The 14,504-nt window shown below is 36.3% G+C and overlaps 5 protein-coding genes across 7 annotated transcripts; 1 reads left to right on the top strand and 4 right to left on the bottom strand.

The window, feature by feature from the left end:
- Window positions 1-207: 207 nt before the first annotated feature.
- Window positions 208-1,266, bottom strand: LOC106426585 (60S acidic ribosomal protein P1-2-like). The gene is made up of 3 exons (XM_013867301.3): window positions 1,108-1,266; window positions 898-974; window positions 208-629 (listed from the first exon to the last, which is right to left on the bottom strand). Exons 2-3 carry the CDS (start codon window positions 967-969, stop codon window positions 360-362), a joined length of 342 nt encoding a protein of 113 aa, XP_013722755.2. The 5' UTR covers window positions 970-974; window positions 1,108-1,266; the 3' UTR covers window positions 208-359.
- Window positions 1,267-2,349: 1,083 nt separating this feature from the next.
- Window positions 2,350-5,499, top strand: LOC106436320 (heterogeneous nuclear ribonucleoprotein Q). 2 transcript variants are annotated; one of them, XM_013877273.3, is made up of 9 exons: window positions 2,350-2,550; window positions 3,132-3,625; window positions 3,703-3,819; window positions 3,904-4,044; window positions 4,122-4,301; window positions 4,387-4,588; window positions 4,662-4,840; window positions 4,935-5,020; window positions 5,116-5,499. In XM_013877273.3, exons 2-9 carry the CDS (start codon window positions 3,134-3,136, stop codon window positions 5,264-5,266), a joined length of 1,548 nt encoding a protein of 515 aa, XP_013732727.2. In that variant the 5' UTR covers window positions 2,350-2,550; window positions 3,132-3,133; the 3' UTR covers window positions 5,267-5,499. The 2 variants fall into 2 exon arrangements, with proteins under 2 accessions (XP_013732727.2, XP_048625500.1); XM_048769543.1 differs by having other exon boundaries at window positions 2,477-2,714.
- Window positions 5,500-5,610: 111 nt separating this feature from the next.
- LOC106436318 (probable protein S-acyltransferase 12) lies at window positions 5,611-7,327 on the bottom strand. Its single transcript, XM_013877271.3, has 7 exons — window positions 6,940-7,327; window positions 6,684-6,876; window positions 6,517-6,608; window positions 6,307-6,433; window positions 6,116-6,201; window positions 5,973-6,038; window positions 5,611-5,889 (listed from the first exon to the last, which is right to left on the bottom strand). The coding sequence occupies exons 1-7, from the start codon at window positions 7,126-7,128 to the stop codon at window positions 5,773-5,775; spliced, it is 870 nt and encodes a 289-aa protein (XP_013732725.2). The 5' UTR covers window positions 7,129-7,327; the 3' UTR covers window positions 5,611-5,772.
- Window positions 7,328-7,968: 641 nt separating this feature from the next.
- Window positions 7,969-8,900, bottom strand: LOC106436317. 2 transcript variants are annotated; one of them, XM_013877270.3, is made up of 3 exons: window positions 8,769-8,900; window positions 8,352-8,459; window positions 7,969-8,266 (listed from the first exon to the last, which is right to left on the bottom strand). In XM_013877270.3, the coding sequence occupies exons 2-3, from the start codon at window positions 8,446-8,448 to the stop codon at window positions 8,121-8,123; spliced, it is 243 nt and encodes an 80-aa protein (XP_013732724.1). In that variant the 5' UTR covers window positions 8,449-8,459; window positions 8,769-8,900; the 3' UTR covers window positions 7,969-8,120. The 2 variants fall into 2 exon arrangements, with proteins under 2 accessions (XP_013732724.1, XP_048625501.1); XM_048769544.1 differs by having other exon boundaries at window positions 8,567-8,776.
- A 3,425-nt stretch (window positions 8,901-12,325) lies between these two features.
- Window positions 12,326-13,118, bottom strand: LOC106436308 (auxin-responsive protein SAUR32-like). The gene has a single exon (XM_013877261.3). It carries the CDS (start codon window positions 12,909-12,911, stop codon window positions 12,510-12,512), a length of 402 nt encoding a protein of 133 aa, XP_013732715.2. The 5' UTR covers window positions 12,912-13,118; the 3' UTR covers window positions 12,326-12,509.
- Between the last annotated feature and the right edge of the window lie 1,386 nt (window positions 13,119-14,504).

The raw sequence follows: 14,504 nt of genomic DNA, 5'->3' as shown, positions 1-14,504 counted from the left end.
TAATCAGTTATCTATATAATTCATTAATTCTTAATCTCATGACATTATCATAATCAGTTATTTAGGCGACATTTTTAGTTGCTTACACTGATAGGACAATATTTTTAATTATTCACTCTGTTAGGACAACGTTAATAGATTTTTACAACTATCAGAGCATCATAATCTGACTCTATATATTCTTAATTTCTTAATTTAAAGATCGAATCAGAAAAGAGACTTGCAAATTCGAAGTGGAGTACATAATATAACAACTGGGCCAAAGTGCAGTAGCAATTTCGAAAATGGCAAAAATGAAAATCTCAGATCAACTAAAGCAACAGAACACATAATAATAAGGAGTAAAACACAGGAGAAATCTAGTCGAACAAGCCGAATCCAAGATCTCCATCGCTCTCTTCTGCTGGCTCGTCCTTCTTCTCTTCCTTGGCGGGAGCAGCAGCTGCGGCTCCTCCACCAGCAGCGGGGGCAGCAGCAGCAACAGGTGCACCACCTCCACCGCCACCAGCACCGACAGTCATGATGAGGTCAGTGACGTTACGCTTCTCGGCCATCTTGGCGAATAGCATTGGCCAGTACGGCTCGATCTCGACACCAGCGGCTTTGACCAAAGTCGCAATCTTGTCAGACTGTTGATAATAGGGTAAAGGAAATAAAGATAAGCAAAACATACTTATTTAACACATAACAAAGCCACTCCCAAATCAAAATGGATATATCAAACCAACCAGACTAAATCGAATACTAACACAAGTAATAAAACAGACAGAATATGTTTTCCAGGACACTAGCAGATGATTATTGATTTCGAGCAAAAGAAGTTTCAATAATGGTAAACAGGACTATATGAAACAAATAGCTAGCAGATGAGATGAGTTCTAAAGGAAGAGGATATACCGTGATGGAAATGCCCTCGTCCTCAAGGATCATAACAGCGTAGCTGCAAGCAAGTTCTCCGACCGTCGACATTGTCTCTGCAACAAAGACATCACACAACAGTTTCAAATCTCAAAAAACAGCAAAAGAAAAACATATATATTACATCAAACCATTTACAAATCTAACCAGAGGACTTGTGAACAAACATTAAAGAAGAAGAACAAGTACCTAAGATTGCGATTGGAACACTCGGCAAATTTCTTAGATGGCGCCGCTCAAAAGACAAGACTAGGGTTTGCAGTGTTTCAATCGAGATTTATAAATAAAGCACCTCCCGAAATGTTAGGCTTAGGGTTTCTCAGAAAGCCCATTTAAAACTTTTGAACCAATTGGGCCTTCTTCCAGCTTTTCTATTAATCGAGTCAGCTAAGCTACTAGACCTGCGCATTTAATGTGTATCCAAAGACCCGAACTAGAACCGGAACTAGAACCGATCCGAAAATACAGGTTTGGGACTGGGTCCAAACTAAAATATTTATTGGGTCTCTTATTTTTAGATCCGCGGGTTACGGTTCGGATCCTACCCGAGATCCGATCGAGTATCCGAAAAATTCGAAACTTATTGTATATATTAGGTATATTTGGGTAACTCAGTATATTTATGATATTTCAGATATTTTTTTTTAAATTTTTGTGTCTGGTTTACGGTTATAATTTTAGATTTCAGGTAAATTTTTAGATTTTCAAAAAGTATAATTCAGGTATATGGGTAAAATTTTGGATATCTTTTAGGTTTTCGGATCTGGTTTTGGGTAGATATTTGGATATTTGCGGTTATTGGAGTATTTTTGGATTTTTTGGATTTTTTAAAGTTTTTTTTATCTAGTTTGAGTATTTCGAATCTTTTTCTGGTCCTAAATATCCGAACCCGAAATAACCTGAAAAATAGTACTCTCTCCGTTTCATAATATAAGTAGTTTTGGCTAAAAGCACGAAGATTAAGAAAATTATTGTGTTTTTAAAAAGTATTTTATAATAAATAGGTTAGATATAATTTAACCAATAAAAAATAAATCTATTTAATTTGATTGGTCACACTGTATTTAATAAATGTAAAAATTACCTAAAACTACGAAAACTACTTACATTTTGAAACAAAAACATTTCCCTAAAACTACTTACAATATGAAACGGAGGGAGTAATATTTTACGGATATTGAAATTATAGACCCGTAACAACATCCGACCCGGAACCTAAGCGGAAAATTATAGGTACTTATATGGATCTAAATTTTCAGGATGCGAAAGACCTGAACCTGATAAGATCTGATCTGAGGATCCGGATGCCAAGGTCTAAAGCTAAGAGACGCAAAACAGCACGCAGTTTTCATCTACCTGATAAAAAAAAAAGACCGCAGGGCTAGAGAATTAGAAAGCCATGGGCCGAGTATAAATTAAACGGGCCTTAAAAGCGTTTTGATTAGGGTTGTGGAAAGTGTGCGTTACAGGTGATCACAGCCCATTGTGAGTGGTAAAGGCTCTCTGTTCCACCACCGGAGATGAAGAAGATATAGAGCCGACGAGCTTGTTGAGTAAAAAAACAGTTTTTATCGTCGGATATCTCTCTCTCTCTCTCAACCAAATTCGAAAACAAAAACACACACGAGTCTGGTATGCCGACAAAATTCTCCATTTCTTCTTTTCTTATACATAATATGTTTTGGTTGTTTCGTAGATCTCTTTTTGTTCCCTCCCTAAATAAAAATAAAAATGAAACAAACCCTAGTTACAAAAAAAAAAAGTTCAGATTTTTCCCTTGTTTCTGAGCTGATCTGGTGAGTAATTTGCTTCTGGGTCCCGATTATATCTTGTTTCCGTTAATGGGTTTTGCTCGAATTTTGTTTTCTGGGGAGATGTGCGAGTCACGATCTCGAATTTGATTGGATGAGCTTCTGGGTACTGTTAAAAATTTGACTGCTTTATAATTTTTGGGGCTTCTAAGGAAAACAAGATCTAGAATCAAACAAAAAGCTTTTACCTTTACAAAGTTTTGATCTTTGTTGCATTTACTTCCTTACCGTTAACTATCTTTTCATTCTCACTAAACATCAAACACTCTTATTCTGTGTAGAAAGAAAACTAAAGAAAGAGCATTTCTCATTTCACCCAATTCTGTTTCTCTCTTTCTTTGTGTGATGTGGTTCACCTGAGCTTCCTAAGTTAACAGTAAAGCATGGTTATTGGATGACCAGATATGTCTGACGCGCGAGATGTTGACGACCGTGTGGATTTCGAGGAAGGGAGCTACAGTGATATGGAGGATGAAGTGGAGGAGGAGCAAGTAGAGGAGTTTGTTGAGGAAGAGGAAGAAGAAGAAGAAGAAGAAGACGATGATGATGATGATGAAGAAGAAGAAGAAGAAGGTGGTGGCAGTCAAGAACGTGAAGTGGAGGATTATGGTGGTGAGAGGAAAGGAGGGGGTAGGGAGGAGTTAGCTGAAGATGATGACGATAATCATATTGATATCGAGACGGCTGAAGATGATGATGATAACCATATCGATATCGAGACGGCTGAAGATGAGGAGAAACCAGCGTCTCCTATTGATGAAGACGAAAGGGAGAAGTACTCTCATCTTCTCTCACTTCCTCCTCATGGCTCTGAAGTGTTCATTGGCGGCTTACCAAGAGATGTTGGAGAAGAGGACTTGAGGGATCTATGTGAAGCAATAGGCGAGATCTTTGAGGTTGGAAACAACGACAATCTTTGTGTACTATCTAAGCATGAACCTCTTTGTAACTATTAACTTGTTTCTTTTGTTAGGTGAGAGTGATGAAAGATAGGGACTCTGGTGAGAGCAAAGGCTATGCTTTTGTAGGGTTCAGAACCAAAGACGTTGCACAAAAGGCCATTGAGGAGTTGCACAGTAAAGAGTTTAAGGCAAATCTCAACTCTTAACTGTACCTTTACTTATCCATCATTGCTGGTTTACGTTATACTTATCTTCTTCTTTTTTTTGTGCAGGGGAAAACCATAAGGTGCTCCCTTTCTGAAACTAAGAATAGATTGTTTATTGGTAACATCCCAAAGAACTGGACTGAGGATGAGTTTAGGAAAGTCATAGAGGAGGTTGGTCCTGGAGTGGAGAACATCGAGCTCATAAAAGTAAGAAGTTTTGATCAAATCTAGGAGGATGATCTTTGCTTGATTCATTCACTAAATTGTCTTCTTGGTGACTGTAGGACCCAACAAACTCCACTCGTAACCGTGGTTTTGCGTTTGTGTTATACTATAACAATGCATGTGCTGACTATTCAAGGCAGAAGATGATTGATTCTAACTTTAAGCTTGAGGATAACGCTCCAACTGTGACTTGGGCTGACCCCAAAAGCTCTCCTGAGAATTCAGCTGCTGCTGCTCAGGTACTCTTGAGGGTTTACTCTATCTGCACAAAGTCCTCTCTTTAGCACTTCTTTTGACAATCACTTTTTTGTGCTATGTACTCAGGTGAAAGCTCTTTATGTGAAGAACATTCCAGAGAACACCTCAACGGAGCAACTGAAAGAACTCTTTCAGAGGCATGGGGAAGTGACTAAGATCGTCACACCTCCTGGAAAGGGTGGAAAGCGTGATTTTGGGTTCGTTCACTATGCTGAAAGGTCGAGTGCATTGAAGGCTGTTAAAGACTCCGAGAGATATGAAATCAACGGTAAATTGTTATAACACTAAAATGTTGGTTTATTTGGTCCCAAGAGATGTCATTTGAGTATTGCAAACTACAGGTCAACCGCTAGAAGTTGTGCTTGCTAAACCCCAAGCTGAGAGGAAACATGACTCTTCTTATACTTATGGCGCTGCACCTGCACCTGCTCCCTTTGCGCTCCCCACGTTTGGTGGTTTTGCTGCGCCTGCTTATGGTGCTATGGGCTCTGGTTTGGGTATTGCCGGTAGCTTTAGTCAGGTATTATAAAGAAAATACATGTTTGTCATCTTATATAAGAAACCATGATCAACAATTGATGTGTAAACTTTGGTTTAAATTTTGTATTGAGCAGCCAATGATCTATGGTAGAGGATCAATGCCAACAGGGATGCAAATGGTTCCAATGCTTCTTCCTGATGGCCGAGTTGGCTATGTTCTGTAAGTCAAATTGTTCTTTTAACTAAAAAGCTGTTTCACTGTATCCTAAGAACATAACTGTTGAAAACTGATATGGGGTTGTATGGTATGTACAGGCAGCAGCCCGGTATGCAGATGGCACCACCACCACCACAGCGACCCAGAAGAGGTGACCGGAATAATGGCTCAAGCAGAGGGTCAGGGAGAGAGAACAGTGATGATCATGATGGTAGCCGAGGAGGAGGCCGAAGGTACAGGCCCTACTAGCAGCAAGCCCAGCTAATAGACAAAAGAAGCAAGTAGAAAAAAAAAGAAGAGAACGCTGTATTGGATGTGTCTGTTTGTAGTTTGTTTCTTTGTGTTATAAAAATGTGAAATCGAAAACTTACGGTTTCTAGTTTGATAAGGAGACTTGGTGAGGGGGTTAGGGTTGAGTGGTATGATCTTATTTCTCTTAAATTATGAGACTTTAAATAATATCAGTTAACTTCAATAACTTTTAATTTCTAGTGTGCTGATCAGTTTATGTTTCGTTTATAAAGTTATGTTCATTTTCATATCACATTTACATGAAATGAATCAAATCTATTTCACTTGTGATTATTGACTTGTACAACAAGTAACCACTGGTTCTCATATCAGGTAAGCTGAAGAGCATAAAGTAACAAATGAATCAAATCAATTTCACTATTACAACAATGTAGTGTGTTTTCAGAGATACAATTTGAGAAGAGAGTTATCAACGATGTTTGGTCGAATAATTGTTGTTTGAATCAAGGGTCGATGTCAGAACGAGTAGGAAACTCAAGGCCTTGAAGTGAAGTTATGTTATGGAGATCATCTTTAGAATACAAAGGGAGGAGCCAAAACGCCTTCTTCTTCCCAAAAACCTTCACCGCAGCCAAATCGTAAAGAGTGATCAAGTTATCCATGGAGTGATGAAGACAAAAGGAGGATCCACAAGAAGACTCACCTGCTCGAAGTTTTTCTTCTTTCCTAAGTCATATTTCCATCTGACATCTCCGCTCTTCTCATGAACCTGAAAAAAACAATGACTTCAGCGAAGAGAATCGTATGCTCAAAGCTTTAGATTTTGTTTATAGAAAGCCAACGTACCTCGACTGAAGTAGTGTTGGTTGAGAGGAGAGAGAGATGCATGACTATGAAACAGAGAAGGCTGAGAACGAACGCTAAGTTAAGAACTGCATCAATGGGATAGAGAATCTGTAAGAAACATAAAGAACGAAAATGAGATAAAGATAAAAAAGCTCAGCACTTTCCAGGTAAAAGAACCATACTACACTCACCGAAAGCCAGAACGAGAGAAGCAAGTTGACTCGGAGAAGAGGAATGCTTTATAGCTTGGCTGAAGAACTCAATGAAACTAGGAAGCAAGACTACAACATCCAACAATGTCTCCAGAAAAGTATACAACTACAAATCAAGAAACGGTACAGAACTCAGCAAACATATAGTTCCCAGAACCATAAATTATCAAACTGAAAGAAGTTTATTACCAGAAAGAGAAGGAAGAACTTGTAGTTACGCGCTCCAACACAGTTAACAATCCAAACACAGTGATGATCCATCTTGAGAACACATCTTTGACCTGCATAACATACGTTGGTCACTTGCAACACTAAGCAGAACAGAGCATAAGCAGCTAAGTCAGGTTATGCCTTACAGACAGAACAGTGATGGCAACGAGGCGGCTTAACAATCCGGCATTTCGGACAGTAACCTAAAGCTCCTTGTCCTGTCGAAGCACCAGCCTCCAAACTATCACCCACAACCACAAGCTCTCTTCTGAAATGCTCAGGAACAGAACCAGGGTCCGTAAACACAGCAGTGAAGTAGCTCCACAACAGCATTATCAACTACAAAGGATAAGACTTTAAGCATCAAAACCCTAATTTTAAAGGATGAGACTTTGAGATTACCAAGAAGTGGAAGACCAAGATGATTAAGCAGGCGAGAGCTGAGAGAGCTTTATGGTTGTTTTCGATCAAGATCGGCCACCATGTGTTGACGACGACGGCGTAGTAAGATACGGCGACGAAGGTGATGACGAGAAGGATCACGAAGTAGCCGAGGACTTTCAGACCGGAGCAGAACCGGAAGAGGTTCATTTCAAGCCGGGTCAAAGGGATGATCGGGGCGGGTCTTCGGGTCCGAGCTGGGAACAGCCGTCGTAAGATATCCGGAGCCACGGTGGCTGAGAGGGGATATATCAAGGATCGGAGTTTGCTTGGTTCGGAGGAAGACGGTGGAGGAATCGATTCTATTCGTCGTCGTGTTGGTTAGTCCTACCGATTTGAAGTAACCTTCTTGTTCGTTCAGAAGCTTTCGTTGTTTTTTCGTAATTTGTTTAATGGGCTCTTTATTGCCATATATTTAATGGGCCTGGAGATAATAACAACCCAAATGTTGTTTGCTTCTTTTTCACCTGACTAGAAAATTAAGTTTACAGTGGTTTTGTTGTTTATTGAGCTCAACTATAATTTATTTATTTTTTTCTAGTTTTTAAAGTAATTAATGATTTTTTTTCTAAATGATTATGAGATTAAATGCTTGTTGGGTCTTGGGAGCTTATAGAATCTGAATGAGCATTTGACAATGAATATCACTAAAAGCATACCTCAATCAAGTTTGATCGAGTTCTTAGATGGATGTGTGTGGAATGGGAACCTTGCTGTATAGTATTGGTTGAACTAGTTCGATATGGTGTAAGAACCGGTCAGCCACGCTCAATCGGAGTAAGGTATCCCAATCTCTTCTCTGATTAAACAGGAGTGGAAGCAAAATACTCTAAAACTTGGTACACTAAACGAACACAAAACTTTTCTGACTAAACCAGGTGCAACTCCTTGAACTAGATGAAAGCAAAATGCAAAAGAAATTGCTCTCAATTCTAGTTGGCTCACTTTCATATTATCGTCAAAATCAACAAACACTACTTAAAAAAGTAATGCATCTAGAAAAGATTGGAATCAATAATGTGTATCATATCCATCCATACACAACATATTATTACTGAGAAAAATACCCCAAAATCAAAAGAAAATTGCCAACACAGAGAGCAAATGAATCAATCCGTATCAAATAAGAAACAAGGATGCACTTATTCAGGGCGAGACTTGACGATGAAGTTCTGGCGACTGATAGGGTTCATCACAACAGGAGGACCAGCGGTTCTAGGCCATGCTTGGAGCCTCTCTTCAGTAGCAGCCCCCCATGCCTTGTTAGTAATAGTTCCAGGTGTAGAACCTACGTTTTTTTAAAAAAAAAAGCAAACCCATTTAGCTTATCTACACATATCATTAACAACTTTTGTTTTTGTTTTGTAACTTGCCTCCGAAAATCTTATCATCGGAGATGACTTTGTCACAGACATAGGCTACAACAGCAGATCCCACAAGGGCACCGACTATGTATTTTCCTCTTGACATTACTTCTTAACCTGAAAGTTAATCATGAGATTAAATCAAAATATAATCAAGCCACGTAAGCAAGGAAATGACACAAATCAAATTGTAAAAAGCTGAGTCTATATGTAATAATCCATACAAGCCGATCAATGACTAATCGTTCGTTCTTGAGATCTATTGTTTGATAGTGAAGAAGACAAGTTATAGATCTCGTGCGAAAATCGAATAGAAGAGAGACTAATCACCCCCGACGACTAACAACAACAAAGTCATCCGATAGAAGAGAGGAGATCGGTTAAAATCACACACTAGAAAGATAGATTCGAGAAAGAGTGATTAACCTCGATCTAAATCACCAGACGACGGTGAGGCGCAGGAGAATCGTTCGCAATCTGTTAGGCGACGGAAACAAAGAGTGATTCGCGCATACCCGAAATGACCCAAAATCAGGTTTTTTTTTTCCGATGTCGTGTGCATCAGTCGGGCCTTAATGGGCCCATTTGTACATATTCCCATTGGACCTTTTATGACTACTAAGCCCAGATAGAACATGAGATTTTTATACATGTTTATCCTCCTCAACACTTTAAGATAAAACTTCAATGACTAAACAACTTTGTTTTTTGTTTTTTCAAATCGTCATAAATTTCTACATTTGCATCTATCGATAAATGTAAGTATGAAGTTTGTTGTTTTAGAGTTCCACTTCAACAGTCTACTTGAAACTTGCAACATAAACAGATAGGCGCTCATATATTTGACGAGTTTTTCTTTATAGTAGCGAATAAACTTTGGTGAATAAAATAAAGGCTATAAAGTTTGGCTGTATCAACTGGATTCGTGAGGTATGGAGATGGAGAGAATACTTTGAAGCGCTCAATTCCAATGGGTAAATCGAAATGGTAATTGTTAAAGTAATATAAACAGGTTCTTGGTAATACTATATAGGGGGATGATAGTGACCGGGTTATTGCTATTCTGGCCATGCAAGTGTCAAGGCGTCTTGATGCAGTCCTAAGCTGTCAAAGGATTACAAGCACCTTGGATCAAAGTGATGATCGATCCTACAAGAGGGGTGGTTCTTCTGATCGATCTAATCGACTATAAAACCGACTGGATGGGAGTGATGATGATGATCTCGAATAGAAAAGGATTCCACAATTAACCACGAAGAAGAACAGCCTGATTCCACAAGCAGCCTCAATCGCCAATCACTAAGACAAGTGATTCCACACAAGGCTTGATGATCAAGATAACTCAAAGACTCAAAGGCACAAAGACTTTAAAGAAATGAAACTGAAAAGTTTATTATTTCTTAGGTAAAAGATTTGTGCCTTCCAATGAGGGACCTAATGGGCTTATATAATGCTCAATACAAATACTTAGAAAGCTAAACAAAATGGACACATAATGAAAATATCAAAAACTAGCCGTTAGGCTTAAATGAGAGAATCTCAGCCAAAATGGAAAATGTGTTGAGCTGCTTGTATCTGGACAACTTGGAGAAGATCCTAGGAGCCTTGGAGAGATTCGGGTTGATGAAACAAATCGCCAAATCACAGCCAAGAGTGTAGAAAATTAGCCGTTGGGATTTAAAGCAAATCGGCTCTAAAAATGGCAAGCTTAGATGGTGAAGAATCTGGCTGATCCAGTGAGGTTTAGTGCATGGTATCAACTCTCAAAGTGGTTTTAGATGTAATTAATGATCTCCTGGTTTCCACACGTGAGTTTGAGTTGCACACTCTTTAAGCAAATAATTACTTTCCTTAAAAAGAACCAGTTCGGATGCAGTGTAGATAGTCTGACTTGTAAATAGCATATCTCCTAAACTATTACTCCTTTTGGTATGAAACCAATTCGCTGTGTGCTCTTGTTGAGTATAAAATCCAGGAAAACTGGCTTCATTGATAAATTCCTCCTGGTTTGTAAGATATGGCGTTTTAATTGCACATATGTCTTGGTTGGCTTCTTTAGCTTTCCTTAGCTTAATGTTCTTCACTGATTTACTCCTGGTTTCTTTCTCCTTTTCTGATGATGACTTGAGGTCTTCATCACGTCTCGTCCATTTCTTTCCACTTTCATAATTCTTCAATCCATCACTATTTGATTTTTTTTATGTTCGTTCAAAAAATCATGAAAATAAAATATGTAACATAAATAAATTCTCGAATCTGTGTACATGTATTAACATCAAGAAGAGAATATTAATGTATCTATCTTATTAAAGTAAAAGTACTTTAAGCTTTTGTTTGGCAGCATGGATAAAAAAAAGATTAATTATGTTGTTTGGAAACATTGATAGTAATATATTAAGAAAAAAAAGTAATTGGCTTATCTTATTAAAAAAATTAGAAATCCATTATCTTATATTAAAAAGTAATGAGTTTATGTTACTTGATATACATAGTTCAAATCAAAATAATAATTTAAAGTTGATTTATATAAAAAAACTATTAGAAAATATACATATGTTCAAAAATTGATTTTTACTAAAATATTTTCAAATAACCATTATATTTTTTCAATATATATAAGAAAAATACAATACAAAACTTAATTTCAATATAATATATGTGATTAGTTATATGATGGTACGTATAAAATACTATTAATTATATGGTTACTTGTATTATGGTACTTATAAAATATGATTAATTATATGACGACACATATATAATATATAATAGTGTCTAGGGGTGGACGTATGGGTAACCATTCGGGTTTGGGACGGGTCTGTTTGGGTTTTGGATTTTTGGAATCAAATATTTCAGCCTCATTCGGATATTTCTAAATTTCGGTCCGGGTTCGGTTCAGATCTTTGCGGATTTGATTTGGATTGGAATAACCCATTTAAACTATTTTAGATTTTTTTAAAATTCATTATATACTCTAAATTTCTCAAAATCTAAAAAACAAAATAATATATTACATATGAATTTAAATAACATATGTTAGAGTACCTAAACTTAACATATAAATTGGTTTGGCTTAAATATTTGGACAGAGAATCAATAAGTATTTTAAGTATTTTTGGTGTTTTGAGTATACTTTAACTATTTTAGATATTTACTTTTGACTATTTGTATATATTTTCAAGTATTTAACCCAACTTAAAATTATCATATATATTATGGATGTTTAATGTACATTAAGTCTAAAAATAATTAATATATATAAAAATATATAAATCTATTTCGGATTCAGATACCCAAAATACTTTGGTTCGAATCTGATTAGGTTTAAGTTCTCTAAATACTAAAATTTTGAATAATTCAGATATTTAATTAATTTAGATTCGAGTTTAGTACTACTTTTTTGGATCGGAATCGGTTCGGTTCTTCGGATTCGAGTTTTTTGCCCAATCGTAAATAGTGATAAAAACAGATAGCAACATATTTTTGAAAAATACACTCGTGCGGATGCGCGGATCAAAATCTAGTTAGATATTATATTAAGTTTATCCTTTGACCAAAAGTGTGATTAAAGTTTTATTTTATGTATAACAGTTGTTGTTTCTTTTATGACCGTCAAAATTGAATGAAGACAACAAGAACTAAAGAAAATTTTGATCAGATAAAAATAAAGTTAAAAGGATTTTTTTTTATAAAATATAAAGAAACTTGTTTTCACATATCTTTATCAATGTAAGAGCAAAGTAGAAGTTGTGTTTTAGGGTATATATATGAAATGACAATTGAATCACGTCTTCATCCAAATGAATAATATATTGTAGAAGTTGGAAAAGCTACAATCTGAGAATTCTAGCTAAAGTGCTAAGCATCCCGGGTTCGAAATCTATTAGTCGGGTTTTCGGGTCCGGACGACCCATGTTCCCCAAAAAGAAAAGTGTGTTGAGTAAACATATATCACCATGACAATAACCTACGAACTTAGACTATTATCATCACAAAATGTTTATTTTCAATATTATCATGCCAAGCTTACAGTTAATCATCGTAAAAACATACATTTGAACAACAACAAGAATCCACACAACATATGCGATAAGATATATGGAGAACGACAATTATTTATAATCAACAATAACATAAGACAATTATTTAGTATATATAAGAATACCATTAAACCTTAAAACACCGGATGAGATGGTTATGAGGATGAGGATGGTGATGGTGATGGTGGCCAAGAGTATTATAAGCACCGAGAAATTTGGAGTTTTCCCGATCGATCAGTCCTCGAACATACCTAAACTCTTCAACGTGACAAGGGATCGTGATTGTCCCTTTCTGAGCAAATCCAAACTCTTCTTCAGCTTCTTTCAAGAGTTGTCCAAACAAAGGATGATTAAAATACCAAACGGGAATCACAAATCTCTCTTGCTCTTCTCCTTGTCCTACCTTCACTGCCAAACACCCTTTTGGTACCTTTTCATGATCATGCTCATGATGATTATGATTATGATGATAATGGAGGCGTGGAATATGGAAGCTCCAGTGACTGATGAGTTTGTCTCCGTTGCCCATTGGATGAATATTAGTATATAGATAATATATATGTATTAAGGTTTAGTTTGTCTTCATGGTTTCTGTCTCTCCCATATTGATTGGTTTTCCCCCGGAAAATAGCTTTTGATTTCTCTAGAAAGTGAATGAAAATTGTTCTTGGAAGGTTGTAGGACTTGGAGGGTGGTGAAGAAAATGTTGTATGTTTGTCATTTGTTCTCTTTAATTGTTCTATAAGAGAAGACGTTTCTTGTATATATAGCAAAGTTGGTGCGCATAATTTGCTTTATATGTGCCGAATTTTAGTTCCATAATGAATAATGATATAATTAAGAAAATATATTCTTTACTTCAAATTTAAGCACTCAGGAAAAGTTCAATCTTATCCTGTATGTATTATTAGGTGCTTTATTTAGTTCTTTTCTCTATGTGTCATCATCAAAACTTAAAAGACAATCCAGCTAAACCCTGGATTAGTGGATTAACGGAGATAATGACACCCATAATCGGATATAAGTAATGTATGCGAATGTATACATTTAGTAGTACCAAGAGACAAAATATAGGAACTAAGAAGTAATTAAGAACAATGTTTTACTAGGTTAAATATAAATCATATTTTCACAAAGAGTTTTTAATTATTCTACTAAACATAGATATAGATAATATTGTTTGGGGATAATTTTTTTTTTGCTAGGATGTCGCTTAAAATGTGGTTTTGTTAGTAGTATCATTCGTAAGTATAGATTTCTCTTCATGTAATGAAAAAAAATATGCGGTGGAAGCTCCTTTGGTCCAGTGGTTTGACCAAGGATTCATTAATGATTTTACACTAAGAGGTTTGAGTTTCCATTTCTGGAGAAGACGGAATTATGCGAATTAAAGGAGAAAAAACTTACAAGATATCTGCAGCATGGCGCAAGGAGTACCGTCAAGCATGGATCCCATAGGGCGGCTCAGGTGATGCAGTCAGGCGTGAATCCTAATACGGCAGGTAGAATTGTCGGCTGTAGAATCGTCTGTAATATTTTTCATAGTTGTAATAGCATAATTATCGAGCGTTAAAAAACAATGTTTTATTTATTCCAAAGTTATATCAACAGAAATATAGAATCATTAAGACAAAGAACCAAAAAAGTAAAGTGGTGGTGTAGTGGTAGGGAAATTAGATTCTTGCAAACCGGCGAAAAAGGAATGGCCGGTCATGTCGTCCGTATATTTACCTTTTTCCAAATTAAATTATATTTGTTTTTGAAACGTATCGTATCAATAAACAAAAGTCAAAAGCTAGCGTTTGATTTACATATTTGGAATCTTATCGATGAACTTTTTACCACAAAGTATTAAATATTATTAATATATAATTATATACACATGTTGCCTTTAGTCTTTACCACAAAGTATTTTCCACACAACTATCTTTTTATTGCTTGTATATCAATTTCTGCTAAAGAAACTTAAATGGACCCAGTAATATGACAACACAAAAAAAAGCCAAAGTTCGACAAAATTGGTGGTGTCAATATAACGCAGTTTTGATATATATTTTCCAATTGAAACTTTTGAATAGACATTTTATTATTGTTACATGGAAGTACGAATCATTGTACAGAG

Source organism: Brassica napus, chromosome C9 (assembly GCF_020379485.1).
Source record: "Brassica napus cultivar Da-Ae chromosome C9, Da-Ae, whole genome shotgun sequence".
Classification (NCBI taxonomy): Eukaryota; Viridiplantae; Streptophyta; class Magnoliopsida; order Brassicales; family Brassicaceae; genus Brassica; species Brassica napus.
The sequence above is the reverse complement of the archived record's forward strand: the minus strand, read 5'-3'. Positions and strand labels throughout refer to the sequence as shown.

Bases quoted from the DNA above. Each gene is read 5' to 3' on its own strand.
- LOC106436318 (XM_013877271.3), bottom strand. From the start codon at position 7,128: ATGAACCTCTTCCGGTTCTGCTCCGGTCTGAAAGTCCTCGGCTACTTC. The intron at 6,609-6,683 runs GTAAGGCATAAC...TATGTTATGCAG, and splicing joins TTGCCATCACTGTTCTGTCT to GTCAAAGATGTGTTCTCAAG. The intron at 6,434-6,516 runs GTAATAAACTTC...CTTGATTTGTAG, and splicing joins AGTTCTTCCTTCTCTTTCTG to TTGTATACTTTTCTGGAGAC.
- LOC106436308 (XM_013877261.3), bottom strand. From the start codon at position 12,911: ATGGGCAACGGAGACAAACTCATCAGTCACTGGAGCTTCCATATTCCA.
- LOC106436317 (XM_013877270.3), bottom strand. From the start codon at position 8,448: ATGTCAAGAGGAAAATACATAGTCGGTGCCCTTGTGGGATCTGCTGTT. The intron at 8,267-8,351 runs GCAAGTTACAAA...AAAAAAACGTAG, and splicing joins CGATGATAAGATTTTCGGAG to GTTCTACACCTGGAACTATT.
- LOC106426585 (XM_013867301.3), bottom strand. From the start codon at position 969: ATGTCGACGGTCGGAGAACTTGCTTGCAGCTACGCTGTTATGATCCTT. The intron at 630-897 runs GTATATCCTCTT...TATTATCAACAG, and splicing joins ACGAGGGCATTTCCATCACG to TCTGACAAGATTGCGACTTT.
- LOC106436320 (XM_013877273.3), top strand. From the start codon at position 3,134: ATGTCTGACGCGCGAGATGTTGACGACCGTGTGGATTTCGAGGAAGGG. The intron at 4,302-4,386 runs GTACTCTTGAGG...CTATGTACTCAG, and splicing joins ATTCAGCTGCTGCTGCTCAG to GTGAAAGCTCTTTATGTGAA. The intron at 5,021-5,115 runs GTAAGTCAAATT...TGGTATGTACAG, and splicing joins GGCCGAGTTGGCTATGTTCT to GCAGCAGCCCGGTATGCAGA.